Source organism: Lemur catta, chromosome 8 (assembly GCF_020740605.2).
Source record: "Lemur catta isolate mLemCat1 chromosome 8, mLemCat1.pri, whole genome shotgun sequence".
Taxonomy (NCBI): domain Eukaryota; kingdom Metazoa; phylum Chordata; class Mammalia; order Primates; family Lemuridae; genus Lemur; species Lemur catta.
Window position 1 is genome coordinate 1,028,878 of NC_059135.1, and position 15,618 is coordinate 1,044,495.

The following is a 15,618-nucleotide window of genomic DNA, read 5'->3' on the forward strand; positions in this document are numbered from 1 at the left end:
CCTGGTCCCCAGCTCGGGAGCCTGGAGTCAGGGCTGCTCTGAGCAGGGCAGGGTGGGCCGGGGGGAGCCAGGGCCGCTCCAGCCTCCAAGGACCCAAGGAGCCCGAGAAACAGCACCTGCGGCTCCGCAAACATCCCACGCAAAGGGCGGCCCGGCTCCCTGCTACTTCTCTGCCAAAAACACAATAAAGCCCCTGAGGCATTTCATGAGCTTGTTTTGAAAAATGCAGGCATGTCTTTTAACTCCCCGCAGCCTTCTGGGTAATCAGGTTCCTCCCACGGCGCGGCCGGCATCCTGGGCAGCGGTGGGCAGGGCCTCGGGGCTGCAGGGGAAGGTCCCCAGCCCGGAGGGGGCGGCTGCCCCAGGCTGAGCACCCTGTGCAGCGCTGGGCTGGGCCTCACAGAACCGCACACGTGGCTGCAAGAGGGAGGTGCATTCGCTGCGTCCCAGGGAGAGTTCCAGCCTGTGAGGGCTGGGGTGCTGCTCTGACTGGGAGACAGCCAAGGGACTTCCTGGAGGAGGGGGCATCTGAGCTGCATCCAGCTCCCAGATCGGGGGAGGGGTGGAGGAGGGGACTCCCTGGAGGGCAAGGAACCAGACCGTGGTGGACGGCCGTGTCTGGACAGGCTCTCTGGCTGGTGAGGTCCAGGACTTCCTTGTGGCATCCCCTCTCCCACAGTGGCCACCTCTGGGGCGTCGAGGCACCTGCTGTGCCCCCCTCCCTTGCTCCCTCCTGCCACTTCCACGTGTAGACAGCAGCTCCTGCCACCCCCTCCTGGCAGAACCACTTCTTTGCCCAGGGTCCCCCGACATGCCGTCCCGTGGGCAGGGTGTCCACACTCCCTGCACGGCCATCACCAGCCTGGGCACTGCGTCCCGGCCTCTCGTGAGACCTCGCTGCCTGTCCCCGTGTCCCACCTTAGGTGGAGGCCTCCTCCCAGCCTCCCTGCGTGTCTGCAGCCACCACAGTCAGAGCTGTCGTCTCTAGACGCAAGCCCGGTATGTTCCTGCTCCCCACACCTGAGACCTTCATCCTGCCAAACCTGCTCACAGGGACAGTGGTCACTCCTCCAGGACCCCAGCCCTGTCCCCATGCCTAGCTCCCAGCAGCCTCCAAGACCACCCCCGTCCAGAGCAGATGGCAGGAAATGTCTGCTGAAGGATGGGTCCAAGGGCCTGAGAGGCTGAAGCTGACCCTCAACAAGGTCCTGGACAAGCTCAAAGGACAGTGTGGTCCTGGACTGCCCCACTGCATGGTGGCTTTGAGTCAGAGGCCTAGACGTGGTCCCATTCTCACTGCTTGGACCCTGCACCAGCCTGCAGAGCCCAGAGGCAACTTCTGCATGGGCCGCGTCCACGGTGCCAGGGAGCAAGGCAGTGGCTGCACACAGCAGGTGTTTAACAATGGAGACCTGGTTGGCTGGATGAATGGCTTGCCTTGCTCTGTAAAGAACCAGCTTACGGGTGTTGAGGCTCCGAGGCCGGGCCCCTGTAGGGGAGGAAGGACCGAGGCAAGGTGGGGGCAGCCAGCTGCCTGGGTGCAGACGTGCAGCCGTGTGTACCAGGCCGGCTCCTCCAGCCACCGTGTCCTGGATCTGCCCAGTGTCCCACCCCACCCCCAGTCATACTACAGTCACACCACGCCTGCCTGGCCGGGAAGCCCATGGGGCAGGAGGAGCACCTGTGGCTGGGGCCTTGTGGGAGCAGCTTGTCCCGGCCACCCCTTTGCTACAAATGGGGCAGAGGGAGACGCGAGACTGCAGCACAGGTGAGGCGCCACGGTCACCCCTCAGCAGGAGGGCAGGCAAGTGCAGGGCTCGGCGGAGCTGCGCTTCCCATGTGTGTCCCTGAACAGGCGCCGGGACGCGCCCCTCTGCTGGGCCATGCTGGGGGTGCACACGGCCCTGGAGGCTGTCAGGGCTGGGGTGACCACGTCCAGGCTATGCACAGGCTGGGTTGGGGCCACCTTCACCCAGGAGAGGGGTGGGTGCAGCGGGGACGGCACCCCGGACAGCTCGCTGCCGTGGACACAGCGAGCCCCGTGGAGGAAGGAGTCGCACGGGGAGGAGGGTGGGTGCAGGGCAGACGCGCATCACGGATTCGGGGGAGATGCTGAACCCCCCCACACCACCCCCTCCCGGCCAGCAACCAGCGACTGGTCAGAACAAGCACAGTGCAGCCACGGGATGGAATAGCACGTTGTCATTAAGAAGCATGTTTTCACAGCAACTTTAAGGCACAGGAAGACGCTCACGGTGTGACACTGAAAGCAATATGCAAAAGAGAAACCTGTGTGAGGTGGAGCCCAAGTTTGTTCCATAAAACTCAAAATACGCTTGAAAGCAGATAAGGAAGAAATTCACCAAGATGTGAAAAGTACTTATTTTTGGATGACGGAATTATGGATCTGTCATCCCAATGATCAGAAGATGAACAATAAACATTTACTCAGCAGCTCCTAGGAGCAGGCACTTTAACAAAATAGGCAAAAGTGAGTTTAATCCTAAAAGTAAAGGCTCTGCTGCTATCGTGTCTCTACCCCACGACTCAGAGAAAGGGCTCAGGCCGGTCTGGAGTGAAACCTTGAATGGAGGCTCCCAGTCTCCACGTGAGTTGTCTGGGAAGACAGCGTGTGGCCAGGGGTCACTTCTGGGCCGGGAAGTTCTACTTCACACTGTCACTTACAGCTGGGCAGGGGGACCCGTGTATATCCCGTGGGCCGGGCCAGAATCCGGAATGCTCTGGGGCAGCACAGAGAGAAGGGTGTTCCCACCAGAAGGCATTCAGGACCTGTCACTGTGGTGCCCTTCTGTTTTAATGTCAAACTTACAGAAAAACTGCAAGAAGCTCCCCTCACTCTTCACCTGCATTTACCAATTGTTGGCGTTTTCACCCCACTTGCTCTGTCACTGTCTCCCGCCACCAATTTCTCCTGAACCACCTGAGAATAAGCTGCAGACGTGGTGACCCTTTGCCCCTTAGTGTGTATTTCCCACAAACACGGATGTTCTCTCACGCAAGCACATACAACCACCGCGTCAGGACATTCTGCACTGGAGCTGGGCTCCCAGTGCTGTTTTCTCCCCCATTCATACGTGTACTCACTCATTCACTCATGTCAGTGAGAACCCATGGATGCCTCCTTTATTTAATGGACTAAAATCTGTCACTATCGCTATTTATTTTAATGTTCCAGTTGTCCCAGACATGGCCAGTGGGAGCCCCTTCCAGACAGCCCCTGTGTCCTCCTGACACTTCTCCCTCCTTCTCTGAGCTGCTACTTTATGGCGCAAGATGTTCCAGGCTGTCCTTGTACTTTTTCTGCCACAACCCAGAATCTGCAAAGAGCCCTGGTTCTATTTAGTGGAGACTGTTTAGCAACCAAGATCTGAGCACTAGAGGAGCTCTTTGCCATTGGGCTACTACCACTTCCACTGCTCTCAGTGGATGGAGCTAGGAAACGTCTGTGTGAATACACACACACAGACACACACACCTATGTCTATATCCACCTATCATAACACACACACACCCATGTCTATATCCATCTATCATCACACGCACACACACACACACTCATGTCTATATCCATCTATCATAACACACACACACACACCCATATCTATATGCACCTATCATAACACACACACACCTATGTCTATATCCACCTATCATAACACACACACACACCCATGTCTATATCCATCTATCATAACACGCACACACACACACACACGTCTATATCCACCTATCATAACACACACACACACATACACCCCTATGTCTATATCCATCTATCATAACACACACACACCCATGTCTATATCCACCTATCATAACATACACACACACACCCATGTCTATATGCACCTATCATAACACACACACACACACACACCTATGTCTATATCCATCTATCATAACACACACACACACACACACACACACACCCATGTCTATATCCACCTATCATAACACACACACACCCATGTCTATATCCACCTATCATAACACACACACACACACACACACACACACACGGCTATATCCACCTATCATAACACACACACACACACACACACACGTTTCTATATCCACCTATCATAACATACACACATACCCATGTCTATATGCACCTATCATAACACACACACATACACACATGCACATACCCATATCCATATCCACCTATCATAACATATACACACACAGACCCCCATAGCTATGTCCACCTATCATAACACACACACACACACACACACACACACACACACACACAAATAGGTACTATGAGTTTATACTGATGTGTCCAATTCCAATCCAACATAAAACCACAGGTTTCCTTTTGTGCTTTCTCCTGTCCATACTTGCAACTTTTCAATATATTTACTCATTTGCTCAGTAGTTTTAAAATTGCTAACCTATACTCCTGTGAAAAATAAAGCTATACTTGGAGTTTAATATTTGTTCACTATGCTTTTTAATACAGTTTTCTGGTATAAAGTTAAAGTATTATATTAAAATTATATGCTGAAATTAGTAGACAATCTTAAAGCAAATATTATAAAGATTAAACTTATGCTCAGGATATAAAAGAAAATATCTACATAATGAGGAAAGAAATGAACGATGCAGAAAAGACCCAAATAGAACTTAGGTAAGTAAAAAATAAAATAGCTGAAATGAAAAAACACTAAATGGGATTAATAGGTTGGACACGACAGTAAAAAAAAAAAAAATCAGTTAATTTGAGGACATGACAATAGAAATATCCAAAATGAAGGAAAGAGAGAAAAAAGACTTAACAAAAAATGACAAAGCCTCAGTGAGCTCTGGGACAGTAGCAAGCAGTTTAATGTGTGTATAATCTGAGTCTTCAAATGACAGAGGAGAAAGAACAGGAGAAAAACGTGAAGACGGCTGAGTTTTTTTCAAATTTCATGAAAACTATATACCCACAAATCATAAGTCTTAAGAACCTCAAGCAGAAGAAATATTTTTAAAAGCCCACAATACACTTAATAATCAAATTTCTGCAAAACAGTCATAAAAAGAAAGTCTCAAAAGCAACCAGAGAAAGGTGACACACAGAGGGACAAAGATGGGAACGACAGCAGACTGCTCACTGGGAACTATGCCCATCAGAAGACAATAGAGGACCCTCTTCAAAAACCTGCGGGGGAAGGGGGTGCAAACAACAAACAAACAAAGACTCCAAGTCAGCCTAGAATTCTACTCCACCCAGAAGAAATATTTTTCAAAAATGAAGGTAAATTTAAGAATTTTCAGATTAAAAACAACTGACACCACTCATGCCCAGGTCTGCACTACAGAAGATGTTAAAGGAAGTTGGAAAGCAGAAGGAAAGTGACATGCAATGGAACTCTGGACCTACACAGCGGAATGAAGACTGGAAACGGTAAATATGTGGGTAAATATATAAGACTTTCCAATTTTTAATCTCTTTAAACGATAATTAACTGTTTAAAGCAAAACTATTAACAATGTATTATTGGGTTTATAACACATGTAAAGTAACACGTATGACAACAACAGCATGAAGACCAGAGGGGGAAGTGAGATATGGTCAGCAGTTGTTACACTGTACCTGAAAGAGCATATTATTTGAAGGCAGACAAGTTAGTTGAGAATGTATCTTAAACCTGGAATAATCACTAAAAATAAACAAAGAGGTATAGCTAATGAATGAGCCAATGTGGAGATAATATGAAATCATTAAGAAAATCCAGGCCAGGTGTGGTGGCTCACACCTGCAATCCTAGCACTCTGGGAGGCTGAGGTGGGCGGATCGTTGGAGCTCAGGAGTTCGAGACCAGCCTGAGCAAGAGTGAGACCCCATCTCTACTAAAAATAGAAAGAAATTATATGGACGGCTAAAAATATATATAGAAAAAATTAGCCGGGCATGGTGGCACATGCCAGTAGTCCCAGCTACTCGGGAGGCTGAGGCAGAAGGATCGCTTAAGCCCAGGAGTTTGAGGTTGCTGTGAGCCAGGCTGATGCCACGGCACTCATTCTAGCCTGGGCAACAGAGTGAGACTCTGTCTCAAAAAAAAAAAAAAGAAAGAAAATCCAAAAGAAGGAAATAGAACAGATGTAACAAATAGGAACCACATGGATATTCACACTAAATGTAAATGGTCTAACACTCCAGTTAAAAAGAGGAGATTTGTCAGCCTGGATGAAAAAACAAGATCAATGATACATTTTTTTTTTTGCATTTATCAGAAAGAGAATCAAGGCCAGTCATCAAGACTCAGGGAGAGCTTTGCTGACGATCTCAACAAGAAGCCAGAACCACTGCCCGGTTTCACCTGTGCTGTGCCCACTCCCTGCACACATCACTGTCCTCCTGGGCTCCCCCAGGGGAGGCCGTGAGGGACGGTTTACCTTGTGCCATTCTCTCCCCCAGCCCATCCTCACTCTGGGATCTCGCCTTCCACACACACCTCAGCCTTTCCCTTCCTCACACAGCAGGGCTGGCCCTGTCCCCCCCGGGGGCGCCCACCCCTGCCGCATGACCACGGTCCAGCAGTCTGGCACTACCACGCCAGTGCCACATGGCTCAGGCCATGCCTGGGAGGGAGCTGGCCATGGGCTGAGTGGGGCGTGCGGCCCTGTGACCTGTGTGGAAGAGCTGACCTCAGCCCACAACCCACCCTGTTGGGGGAGGTGGGACCCCTTCTGGCTTGGGACACACAGGGTGCAGTGTGCTGGTGGCCACCAATGTGAGCCCACCGCATGCATGTGGAGCAGGGGACACACAGCCTGTGGCTCACACACTTTGCCACGTGCATCCTCGGGCCTCAGCAGGGGTGACAGAGAGTCTTGCCCTGGGTACCCCTGCTGCTGCAGCCAGGCAGGCTGTCATCCCGCTGGGGTGTACTAGGCCTATTCTAAGACCACCACCAGCATGGTGGCACGAGGACAGATATGGTCCCCACCCTCACGCAGCACAGCGCAAACAAGAAAACAAATGAGCAACTGCGGTGAGGTGAGAACTGACAGGACACACCGCTGCAGACACAGAAGGCAGGGCTGGGGGCACCTCAGAGTCCAGGGAGGGTCTGCAGGTGTCCAGGCGAGTGGGAACGGGGCCTGCGCCAGGGAGGTGGCTGTTGGGAAAGGCAGAGCTGCCAGTGACGTGGAGAACGAGGGTGCGGGAGGAGGCTCTTGGGGGACATTCAGAGATGGGCCGGGGCCAGGGAGGAAGCAGGACTTCTATGTGGGTCCCGCCAGGTTTGGAGTGGCACGGCAAAGGGACAGCTGGACACAGGCGTCTGAAGGTCCCTGAATCTGCATTCTGAGCCTCGGTTTCCTGACCTGCACAGGGGACGACTACCCAGAGGGAGTTGCCAGGCTCTCTCACTCCAGCCTGAGGCCGTGTCCGGGGGAGCCCCTCCCTCTGCGGCCCTCCCCCAGGCCCCAGCAGGGGCTGGCCCACCTTGGCCAAGTCCAGAGAGGGGCCCTGGTGCCTTGGTGGACAGGCCCTGAGGAGCAGCCGGGACCCGGCTCCCAGCCACGGGGCCCTGCACTTGCTGGGAGGCATCACGAGGTCAGAGAACAGTGGACGGTGATTTCTCCCCACGTGTCTGCTGCCAGATCGACCTCTGTGCAGGCCTTGGTCACACTGGGGTTGTCCTTGTGGGTCAGGCGGATTTTCCAGATGACTTGGAGCCAGTGGTCAGACAACCGTGACAGTAATGGTGAGATGCATGTCACAGGCGTAACTAGATGGGGGGCTCCATCCCAGAGATGGGGAAACTGAGGCTCGTGGAGGAGGAAAAGACCAGGCAAAGGTCACGGGCTACCTGAGGAGCTGGGTGGGCAGGGCAGCTGCCCTGGGCCTGTGCCCCGGCCTGGAGACGCAGCTCGGGGCAGCAGACCTGACACCGGGCAGAGGCGGGCGCTGGCCAGCCGGAGTCCAGGGCAGCTTGACTGTCGACACTGCCCCCCTCGCCTGGGGCCCTGCCAGGCACTGCCCCAACCCTTCCTGTCTCCCACTCAGGGCTCTACGTTTCTCCGACTGGCCCCAGAGTTTTCCAAAAGACAAAGAGCGTAAAGAGTTTCTAAGACCCGGAGGTCAGGGAATGTCACAGCACTGAGGCGCCAGCAGTGGGGGCCGGAGGAGGGGGGACAAGACCCTTGAGGGGCCACCCTGCACCCCAGCTCAGACATGGAGACACAGCTGGTGGACCCACGCCCGGTCCGCCCACCGCAGCTCCTGAACAGACGCCCGGCCCCTCACAGGAGCCCGGCACCTCCAGGGACACCGTCCACCCGGCCTCTCCTGTCCCCGGCAACAAAGGAGCAGAGGCTGGAGACGACGTGCTGCCCACGGCCACACCGGGTTCTGACACCGACTTAACCAAGATCTTCCTGAGTGTCCTCAAGACCAGGCCCTGGGTGGGGCTGCACCTGGGGACAGCGGCTCCGGCTTCTGGGGGGAAGCAGGGACTCCCTCTCACTTCCTGTGCCTGCCCAGACCACTCCACCGCCACAGTCCCGTGGCCGTTACCGGAAGTGGCAGTAAAATGCCCAGGCGGCGGGAGGCTGCAGCACTCCGCCCCGGGGGCAGCAGCATCCAGTTTGTGTTTAGAACCTCAGCAATGAAGCGTGGCCTCAACGCTTCCCAGAGCCTCACAACTTCCCACGTACCACGACCTCCACACGAGAAAGAAGCAAGATGACAGGTCCCTCTAGAAAGGGGGCTGCCCCACGCCGTCTTGCCAGGGCTGTAACCTGTGTGCCGTCTCTGACGAACACGACAGAAGCACCAGTCTCCTGCAGGGCACTCCTAACTCCCACCTGTGCCCGTGGGCAGCGCCACGCTGCATTCAGCCACGCAGCAGGCCCACTCCTGGCCACGCCGTGGAGCCCCAGCAGGGAGGCCCCTGGGCTCAGCGCTGGCGGGCGCCAGGCCCCTGCGGACTCCATGGGGCTGGAGGAGGCCAGAGCCGGTGTCCAGAGCAGTGTCCTCATTCTGGGGGGCACTCGCTCACCCTTCTTTCCATTTGGCTTTGATTCTAACTATTTCCTTTTTCCCTCCCCAGCCACGGAGCCCTGAGTTATTCCAGGCAAGGTGTCCTGGGCTTGGCTCCCTCAAGAATTCCATTTGCTTTTCTACTGAGCAAGCCCTGCACACACTACGTCCACATCAGCAAGTGCTCTTCAAATAATACCTTTGTTTCAGGAAAAAGCTCTCATGGAGACGTTATGTTTTGTTAGCAGCCAGAAGTTTCATTTCTGATAAAACCACTTGTTTTCCTAGCGGGTCTTGGCACTGGAGAGCTGTTTCTCCCGGTTGTTTTGGCAAGGGCGGGTGTTTTCGGTGAGGCTGTTAAAGGGTCAGCTGTTGCAATAATATTTTCACCTGTGACTCAGGGTGGGCAAGTCCAGCCGGCCCAGATGCTCAGGGAACGTCCTGACAGCTCTGCTAGGCGGTGCCGGCGGGAGTCTCCCCACCCGAGAGACACAGGCAGACCGGAGCGCGATGCCCTGCCCGCTTTGTACTTCCGGAAGTCAGTGCTCCCCCGTGTCCAAGTCCCGGCCGAGAGGGACTTGCAGCGGTGGCATGGACATGCCCCGCCCACCTGTCACATCACCCTGTGCTGCGCTGGGTGGGGAGGCTTCCTTAAGGCTTGGGGAAAGGCAGCCGCCGGGCTGTGGAGTGGGGACTGCGGCCCACAGTGCGAGTGACGCTGGCTCTGGTGGGGGGATGGGGGGTCCTGAAGGTCATGGTGGTGGAGGTCATGTGCACAGTGCTGGGTAGGGGTGGTGACAACCGTGCAAGTGTGGATGGCGACAGGGGGATATCGAAGAGGACGGGGACGGTGGTGGCGGGGCTGGAGGAAGAGGTGCTGACGGTGGAGGGGACTTGTGATGGGGGCTGATGGCGGGTGGGCGAGCTGTGATGAGGCCGTGGCCAAGCTGAAGATGAAGGTGCTGGTGGTGGCACGGGAGGTACCTGCACACCAGGCTGGCCCAGCAGTTTCCTAGACACGGCTCGGGGGGATGCAGGGAACCGGGGACCAGTGCCGGGCCCGCCACCCACTCACAGTGGACGCTCCACCAAGTTATGAGGTGCAACGTTTCATTCCCTGGGCGGGGAGCCCACCAGTGACTGGCCCAGAGTCACACCGGAGAGCCGTGGAGACAGAACTGGCACTCAGGTCATGTCATGTCATTCAGCCCAAGCTGTTCCTGTCGTCCCGAGTTCCGGGCCCCAGAAGCTCCCCCTGGGAGTGGTTTGGAGGGTCTGAGCCTGAGCGGCCAGCCCCGGACCCGGGTGGGGGAGGGAGAGAAAGGCTCAGGGGAGGACAGGTCTGTTGCGCGTCTGCGCTCCTCCCAGCTGCCAGCCCTGCCCGGCGGGGGTCTGCCACGGAGCAGGTCCTGCCCTGAGTGCCTGGGCCGGGTTCACAGCCTCTTGGCACTGGGCCTCGCTGCTGTCAGCGGGGGCAGCGCTAGGAAGGGCTGCGACCTCACGGGCCAGGCACCCGCTCGGAAGCACGTGCGCGCTGCCGTCTGCGCACTGACCAGGCAGGGGCCCCGCTCCGCGCCCGCGGGGCGGCAAGGCCGGGGCGGCGCTCCCCTCGCCGCCGCCCAGGTGCCGGCTGCGCGCCCCGCCCCGCCCCGCCGCGCCTCTCCGCGCCGCTGTCCGGCTGCCGCCGCCGGGAGGAAGCGCTGTCCTCACTCCACCCCGGGCCGCCTCGGTGCCAAGCTGCCGGCCGCGGGCGCCCGCGCGGGCGCGGTACTCACGTAGAGCGCGGAGTGCTGGGCGCCGAAGAACGGGAAGGGCACGGAGAGCGGCCGCAGCCCCGAGCCGCCGTCGTCCTGCTTGGGGGTGGCGGCGTCGCCGCGCTCCGGGCCGAACGGGTAGAAGTCGGCGAGGGCCACCGCGCCGCGCGCCCCGCGCGCCCCCAGCCCCAGGGCCGCGGCCACCAGCAGCGCCCAGGCTGCGCCGCGCGGCATCGCGGGGTCGGGTCGCTGCGGGACGGAGGCCCCGCAGGCCAGGCACCCTGCGCCAGCCGCACCCCCGCCCGGGCCGCGCCGCGCTGTCCGGAGTCCGGGTCCGCGCTCGGCCGAGGAAGGCGCCGGGCGGGACCGCGTTCGGGGCCGACCCCGCCCCCTCGGGCCACGGTTTAAATAGCCCCTCGGCGGGGGCGGGGCAGGGGCGCGGCCATGCAAATCAGCGGCCCTTAAAGCGCCAGGCCCCGCGGGAGGCCCGGCCGCGTGCCCGGCGCCCTGGAGCTGCCCGGCCCGGCGCTGGCCGGGGGAGCGCTTCGCGGGCGCGCGCCCTGGGGCGGGGCCGTCCTCGCCTCTGCGGGTCCCGCTGCCAGCCTGGGCCGGCCCGGGAGGCGCCACTGGGGCGCGCAGGGCGGTTCTGGGACCGACCTGGTTCCCTGAGGACTGCCGGAGACGCTGGGCCGAGCGCGGGCGAGGGACAGGTCACGGCGCTGACAGGCGTCCGTCGGGCCAGCCTGGCCGAGCCGCGCTCGGACGAGCCTTTCTGCAACTGCCGGCGGCCAGTCCCGGGAGTTTATGTGACTCAAGGCATTAAACGAAGTGTTTCCACCCCGCACGGTCACATCGGGACATTCCTGGGGCGTTCAGGGACCCCAGGGAGCGTCACAGCAGGAAAATTCCCGGGCGGCGTCCTGGGTAAAGCGCCTCCCCACCCCCGCCCCGAAGCGGACAGATGACCCTGGGGCTGGCGGGAGCGCCCAGGACCCCGAGTTCGGGCTGCGTAGCCCACAGCTTGGACTCAGTGTCCCCGTCCGGTGGCCTCCCAGCCCTTCTCCAGCCTCCTGGGCTGCTCGCGCGGCGTTGCTAAGTGTCCAGTGCAGGGCCACTCCTGGGCTGTCACCCCGCCTGCGCTCAGCAGCCATGTGACCGCAAGCCTGGCCCGGGCCCCAAAGGCAAGACAAGCGGAAAAGGCCGGGACAGTGACAGCAGCCACACTGAGGTTCCGGTGCTTTCGTGTTTGGCTTGGTGTGTTTCTGGATTTTCTAAAACGTCTCCAGCGAGCTTGTGTAGGTTCACAGTGAGAGCAATGAACATTGTATTGTTTTCAAGATGCAGCGGAGGGGTTCTCAGGCGAGTGTGACTGGGGGTTCCCGCTTTACCCACGTCCTGTGCTTGGCATTTGTGCTCTGACGGTCACAGCCCTTTGCACTCCGTGCCAGGGCCAGGCCCAGAATTTAAGGAGGTGCCCACCGGCGGGGCGTCGCTGTCCTGGCACGATCCTGAGAGTGAGCTCCCTTTACGTTGGTGCCAGGTGTCCCTCGTGCCTGGGGAGCACACCCTGCTTGGTGACCCTGCTTTGCAGAGGCCCCAGGACAGCAGCACCGCCCAGAAATGAAGGCTCAGAGGGCCAAGGCCGCCTGTCTTTGGAGGGAAAAGTCGAGATGCTGTCATTGTACGATCCCAACAGCAAGGACCTGGGGGTGTGTCCACTCACTCTCACACACACGCCACGTGCACTGTCACCCATCCACACACACACTCGCTCACACTCACACTCACACTCATGCATTTACTCACACCCACAGATACGCACACATTCACACACTGACATGCTGCTCGCACACTCACACCTGCACATGCTCACTCACATTCACTCACACTCACACATTCACTCCCACTCACACTCTCACACAGACTCAGTCACACACACTCGAGTGTGATCACCCCCCCTCCGCGCACGCGGCTGGGCCTCCCCTCCGTGGCAAAGGCCGGGTGGGGTCAGGGCCAGCCCCTCCGCCCCAGGGCAGCTACCGCCGCAGAGCTGCAGGAGGCCTGGGCGCCGTGCTGGGAACCCAGGAGGACACGCTTTCCAGTTTGTCTTTTTCCTGTGAAAACCTGCCAGCCCTCTACCCTCTGCCGGAGAGTTTCCTCAGGTGGAAGGGCAGGTGGCAGCGCCAGCCCCTGGAGTGGGACTTTCCCGCTAAAGAGGTGTCGTCTTTGGGGCCAGAGTCGCTTGTCTTCTTGCCACGGGGCACCAAGGGGGTCAGAGCCCCGCCCTCTGACCCCTCCTAGGGTTGGACCACTTCCTGTCCCCCCCTCCACCTCCTCCCCCCACAGCTACCCCTGCTTGGCCCTCAGAGCCTAGCTCAGGGGATCACCTCCAAGTGGGCCTTGGAGCAGCTGCCCAGGCCACAGGCCCTGTCCCCAGCGCTGCTAACTTTCTAAGCATGTGCCACGGGGGCCCTAGCCAGGGCCCATTTCTGGCTGGTTTAGGTCTCCCTGGGGACCTGTGGGGGCAGGGGTGCCCCAGGGCCCCGCGTACCTGCGGGCACAGTGGTGCTCAACAGGTGCAGGGGTGGAGGACGTTTCTCCAGGCCTGGTGGGGGCGGCCGAGACGGGTCCGACTGGCCGCATATCGCGAGCCCCTGGCTGCGGCGGGGGGCCGTGCTTCCCCGCGCCTGCTGCCCCGCCAATGCCCGCACTCCACCGGGCCTGGGAATCCGGGGGTTAACAAGGCCCCACAGCCGCTGGGCATTACATTTCATTAAAAAAAAAAAAAAAAAAAAAAACCCACACAAGTCCACAAGCAAAAAAGAGGGAAAAAAAGTTCTTCTCAGGTGCTAAAAATATTATCAGGAAATACTTTTCAGCGGTGTGCTGTTTTAGGTTCCCCTCTGGACTCAAGGGCGCCTCTGTCTCTGCCACAGAAAATCCGCATTTATCAAAACCAAAACTGTTTTATCAAGCAGGCTCGTGTTCTGCGGCCAGGAAACCCGAGCCTCCCCAGCAGGCTGTGACATTTTAATTTAGGGCCTGAGTGTGTGTGCAATTTAGATGGGGAGCCCCGGGAGCTGCCCTCAGGATGCCCCGGGACGTGGGGCTCCGTGTGAGCCGAGGTGCGGACAGCCTCCCCCACCTGCACCTGGCGGGGCGGGGCCATGCAGGGCGGGGGTGGGGGCTCCAGGCACGGCTGCTAGTGGGAGGGGCGGGCTGGCTGCACCCCGCTCCATGGCTTTCTCTTTCCCTCCCAGGAGTGGCTGGCAGAGCACAGGTCCCCCTAGAGAAGCTGGCCCTCCCAGGTGGTGCAGCCCCAGGTAAACCAGCACCCGCTCCAGGATGAGGCTGGGGAGGTCACTGGATCCGAGGGGCAGGTAAGGTCCGGCTCCTGGGCAGGCAGCCCCAGCCCACCCCATCTGTCACCTCCCCATAGGGCTGGCCACCGAGGCAGGTGGGGGGCTGTGCAGCCCGTCCTGCGGCTCCTCCCTCCTGCACACGGAGCCCCTACACCCTGGGACACCCATGATGGCACCTCTGCCATCGATCTTAGGGGGTGATTGGAGCGGGCTCCACATTTCTTTCCTGGGTGCTCACTGCTGCTTTACGTGGGCAAATGGGGGGGAACCGGAAACGCCACTGCATGTGGCTCAGGGCGACCAGAGACCCCACCTCCCACAGGCAGCCCTGTCCATCTCCCCGGGTGCCCAGGACAAGCCCCACCCTGTGTCCCCATGGCGGCCGGACATCTGGGTCCTCTGGAGCTTCTGAGGCGGTTTTAATGACACAGGGAGACCTCCCAGCATTGTGTCAAGTAAAAGTTTTAAAAAAGAGGGTTCCAGTAGCCCATGTGCCATGACTCCAGCCATCCTGGGCCCAGCGTGCTGGAAATGCTGGATTTCACCCCAGGGGCTCCGCAGGTCGCGGATTGTGGGTGGTGATTACGTTCTTTTTGTTTCTCTGCTAAATAATTTTTTTTGCAATTATTTGGAAAATACTAATGTTTTGGAAGCCCATATAAGCAGTGCACCTGGTTCTAGCTGCCTCCCTGCACCAGCGACGGCCAACCCCGGCCCTGCAGCGACCGCCAACCCCGGGCCTGCGCCTGCCGCCCAGCCCGGGGTGCGCAGCGCGTCCTCGGGCGCCAGGAAGGTTGGCGCCGCCAGACCCGAGCACCCGAGGGGCCGGGTGGGACCCTCCAACACCCCCAACATGTCCCAAATTCCTCGGCTCCAGTCTCAAAGGTGCAGGGATCTGAAGGGATTTGGTGCCCATCTCAGACGGGGGCTGGGCCCCGCCTCCTCCCAGCCCCGCCTCCTCCCGGCCCCGCCTGTGTGGGTGTGGGGTCGCCGGTCCTGGGTGGGTTCGGCCCTCTGCCCACTGGGGGGTGGGGAGAGGCAGGGCTCAGTCTGGGGAGGCCTCCGAGGCCGCCCAAGGAGCCACGCGGGGGCTCAGGATCTCCTGACACGGGTGCACCGGTGACCCCAGGCTCCATGAGGTGCCCCAGGTGTCCGTCCCCGGCAGGGATCAGGCCTCAGGGCCACCTCTGAGTTCTCACTGACGTCCAGATTCCCTGTGGGGTCTAGAGAGAGACCCTGAGACTCACCCTCCCCTTGGAAGCGCCACGGATCAGCGCTGCCTCCACCAGGCTGGCCTCAGGGGCTGCTCCCGCCGAGTGCCCTGGCCCCACTGGGCTGTGGCTGAGGCTACTCTACAAACTGGAGGTGGCAGCACGAGACAAACGCAGTGTCCCAAAGCCTCGGTGGCTACAGGGTGACAGGGCTGCCTGTTTGCTGAGTGCTTCTGGCCTCTGGTCATGGGGAGGACTCACCATGGCCGTCTGGGGCTGGGGTGAGG

The 15,618-nt window shown here is 58.9% G+C and overlaps 1 protein-coding gene across 5 annotated transcripts in view; it reads right to left on the reverse strand.

Annotated features, from left to right (window-relative positions):
* Positions 1 to 10,992, reverse strand: part of SNED1 (sushi, nidogen and EGF like domains 1) — a 67,489-nt gene extending 56,497 nt beyond the window's left edge. For all 5 annotated transcript variants that reach the window (XR_006736961.1, XM_045559901.1, XM_045559897.1 and 2 more), the window contains exon 1: positions 10,780 to 10,992. Coding sequence is in view for 4 of the 5 variants with exons in the window: in XM_045559901.1 (XP_045415857.1) it covers positions 10,780 to 10,992 (213 nt within the window). In the remaining variant the exon portion in view is untranslated. The remainder of the gene's footprint in view (positions 1 to 10,779) is intronic.
* Positions 10,993 to 15,618: the final 4,626 nt, after the last annotated feature.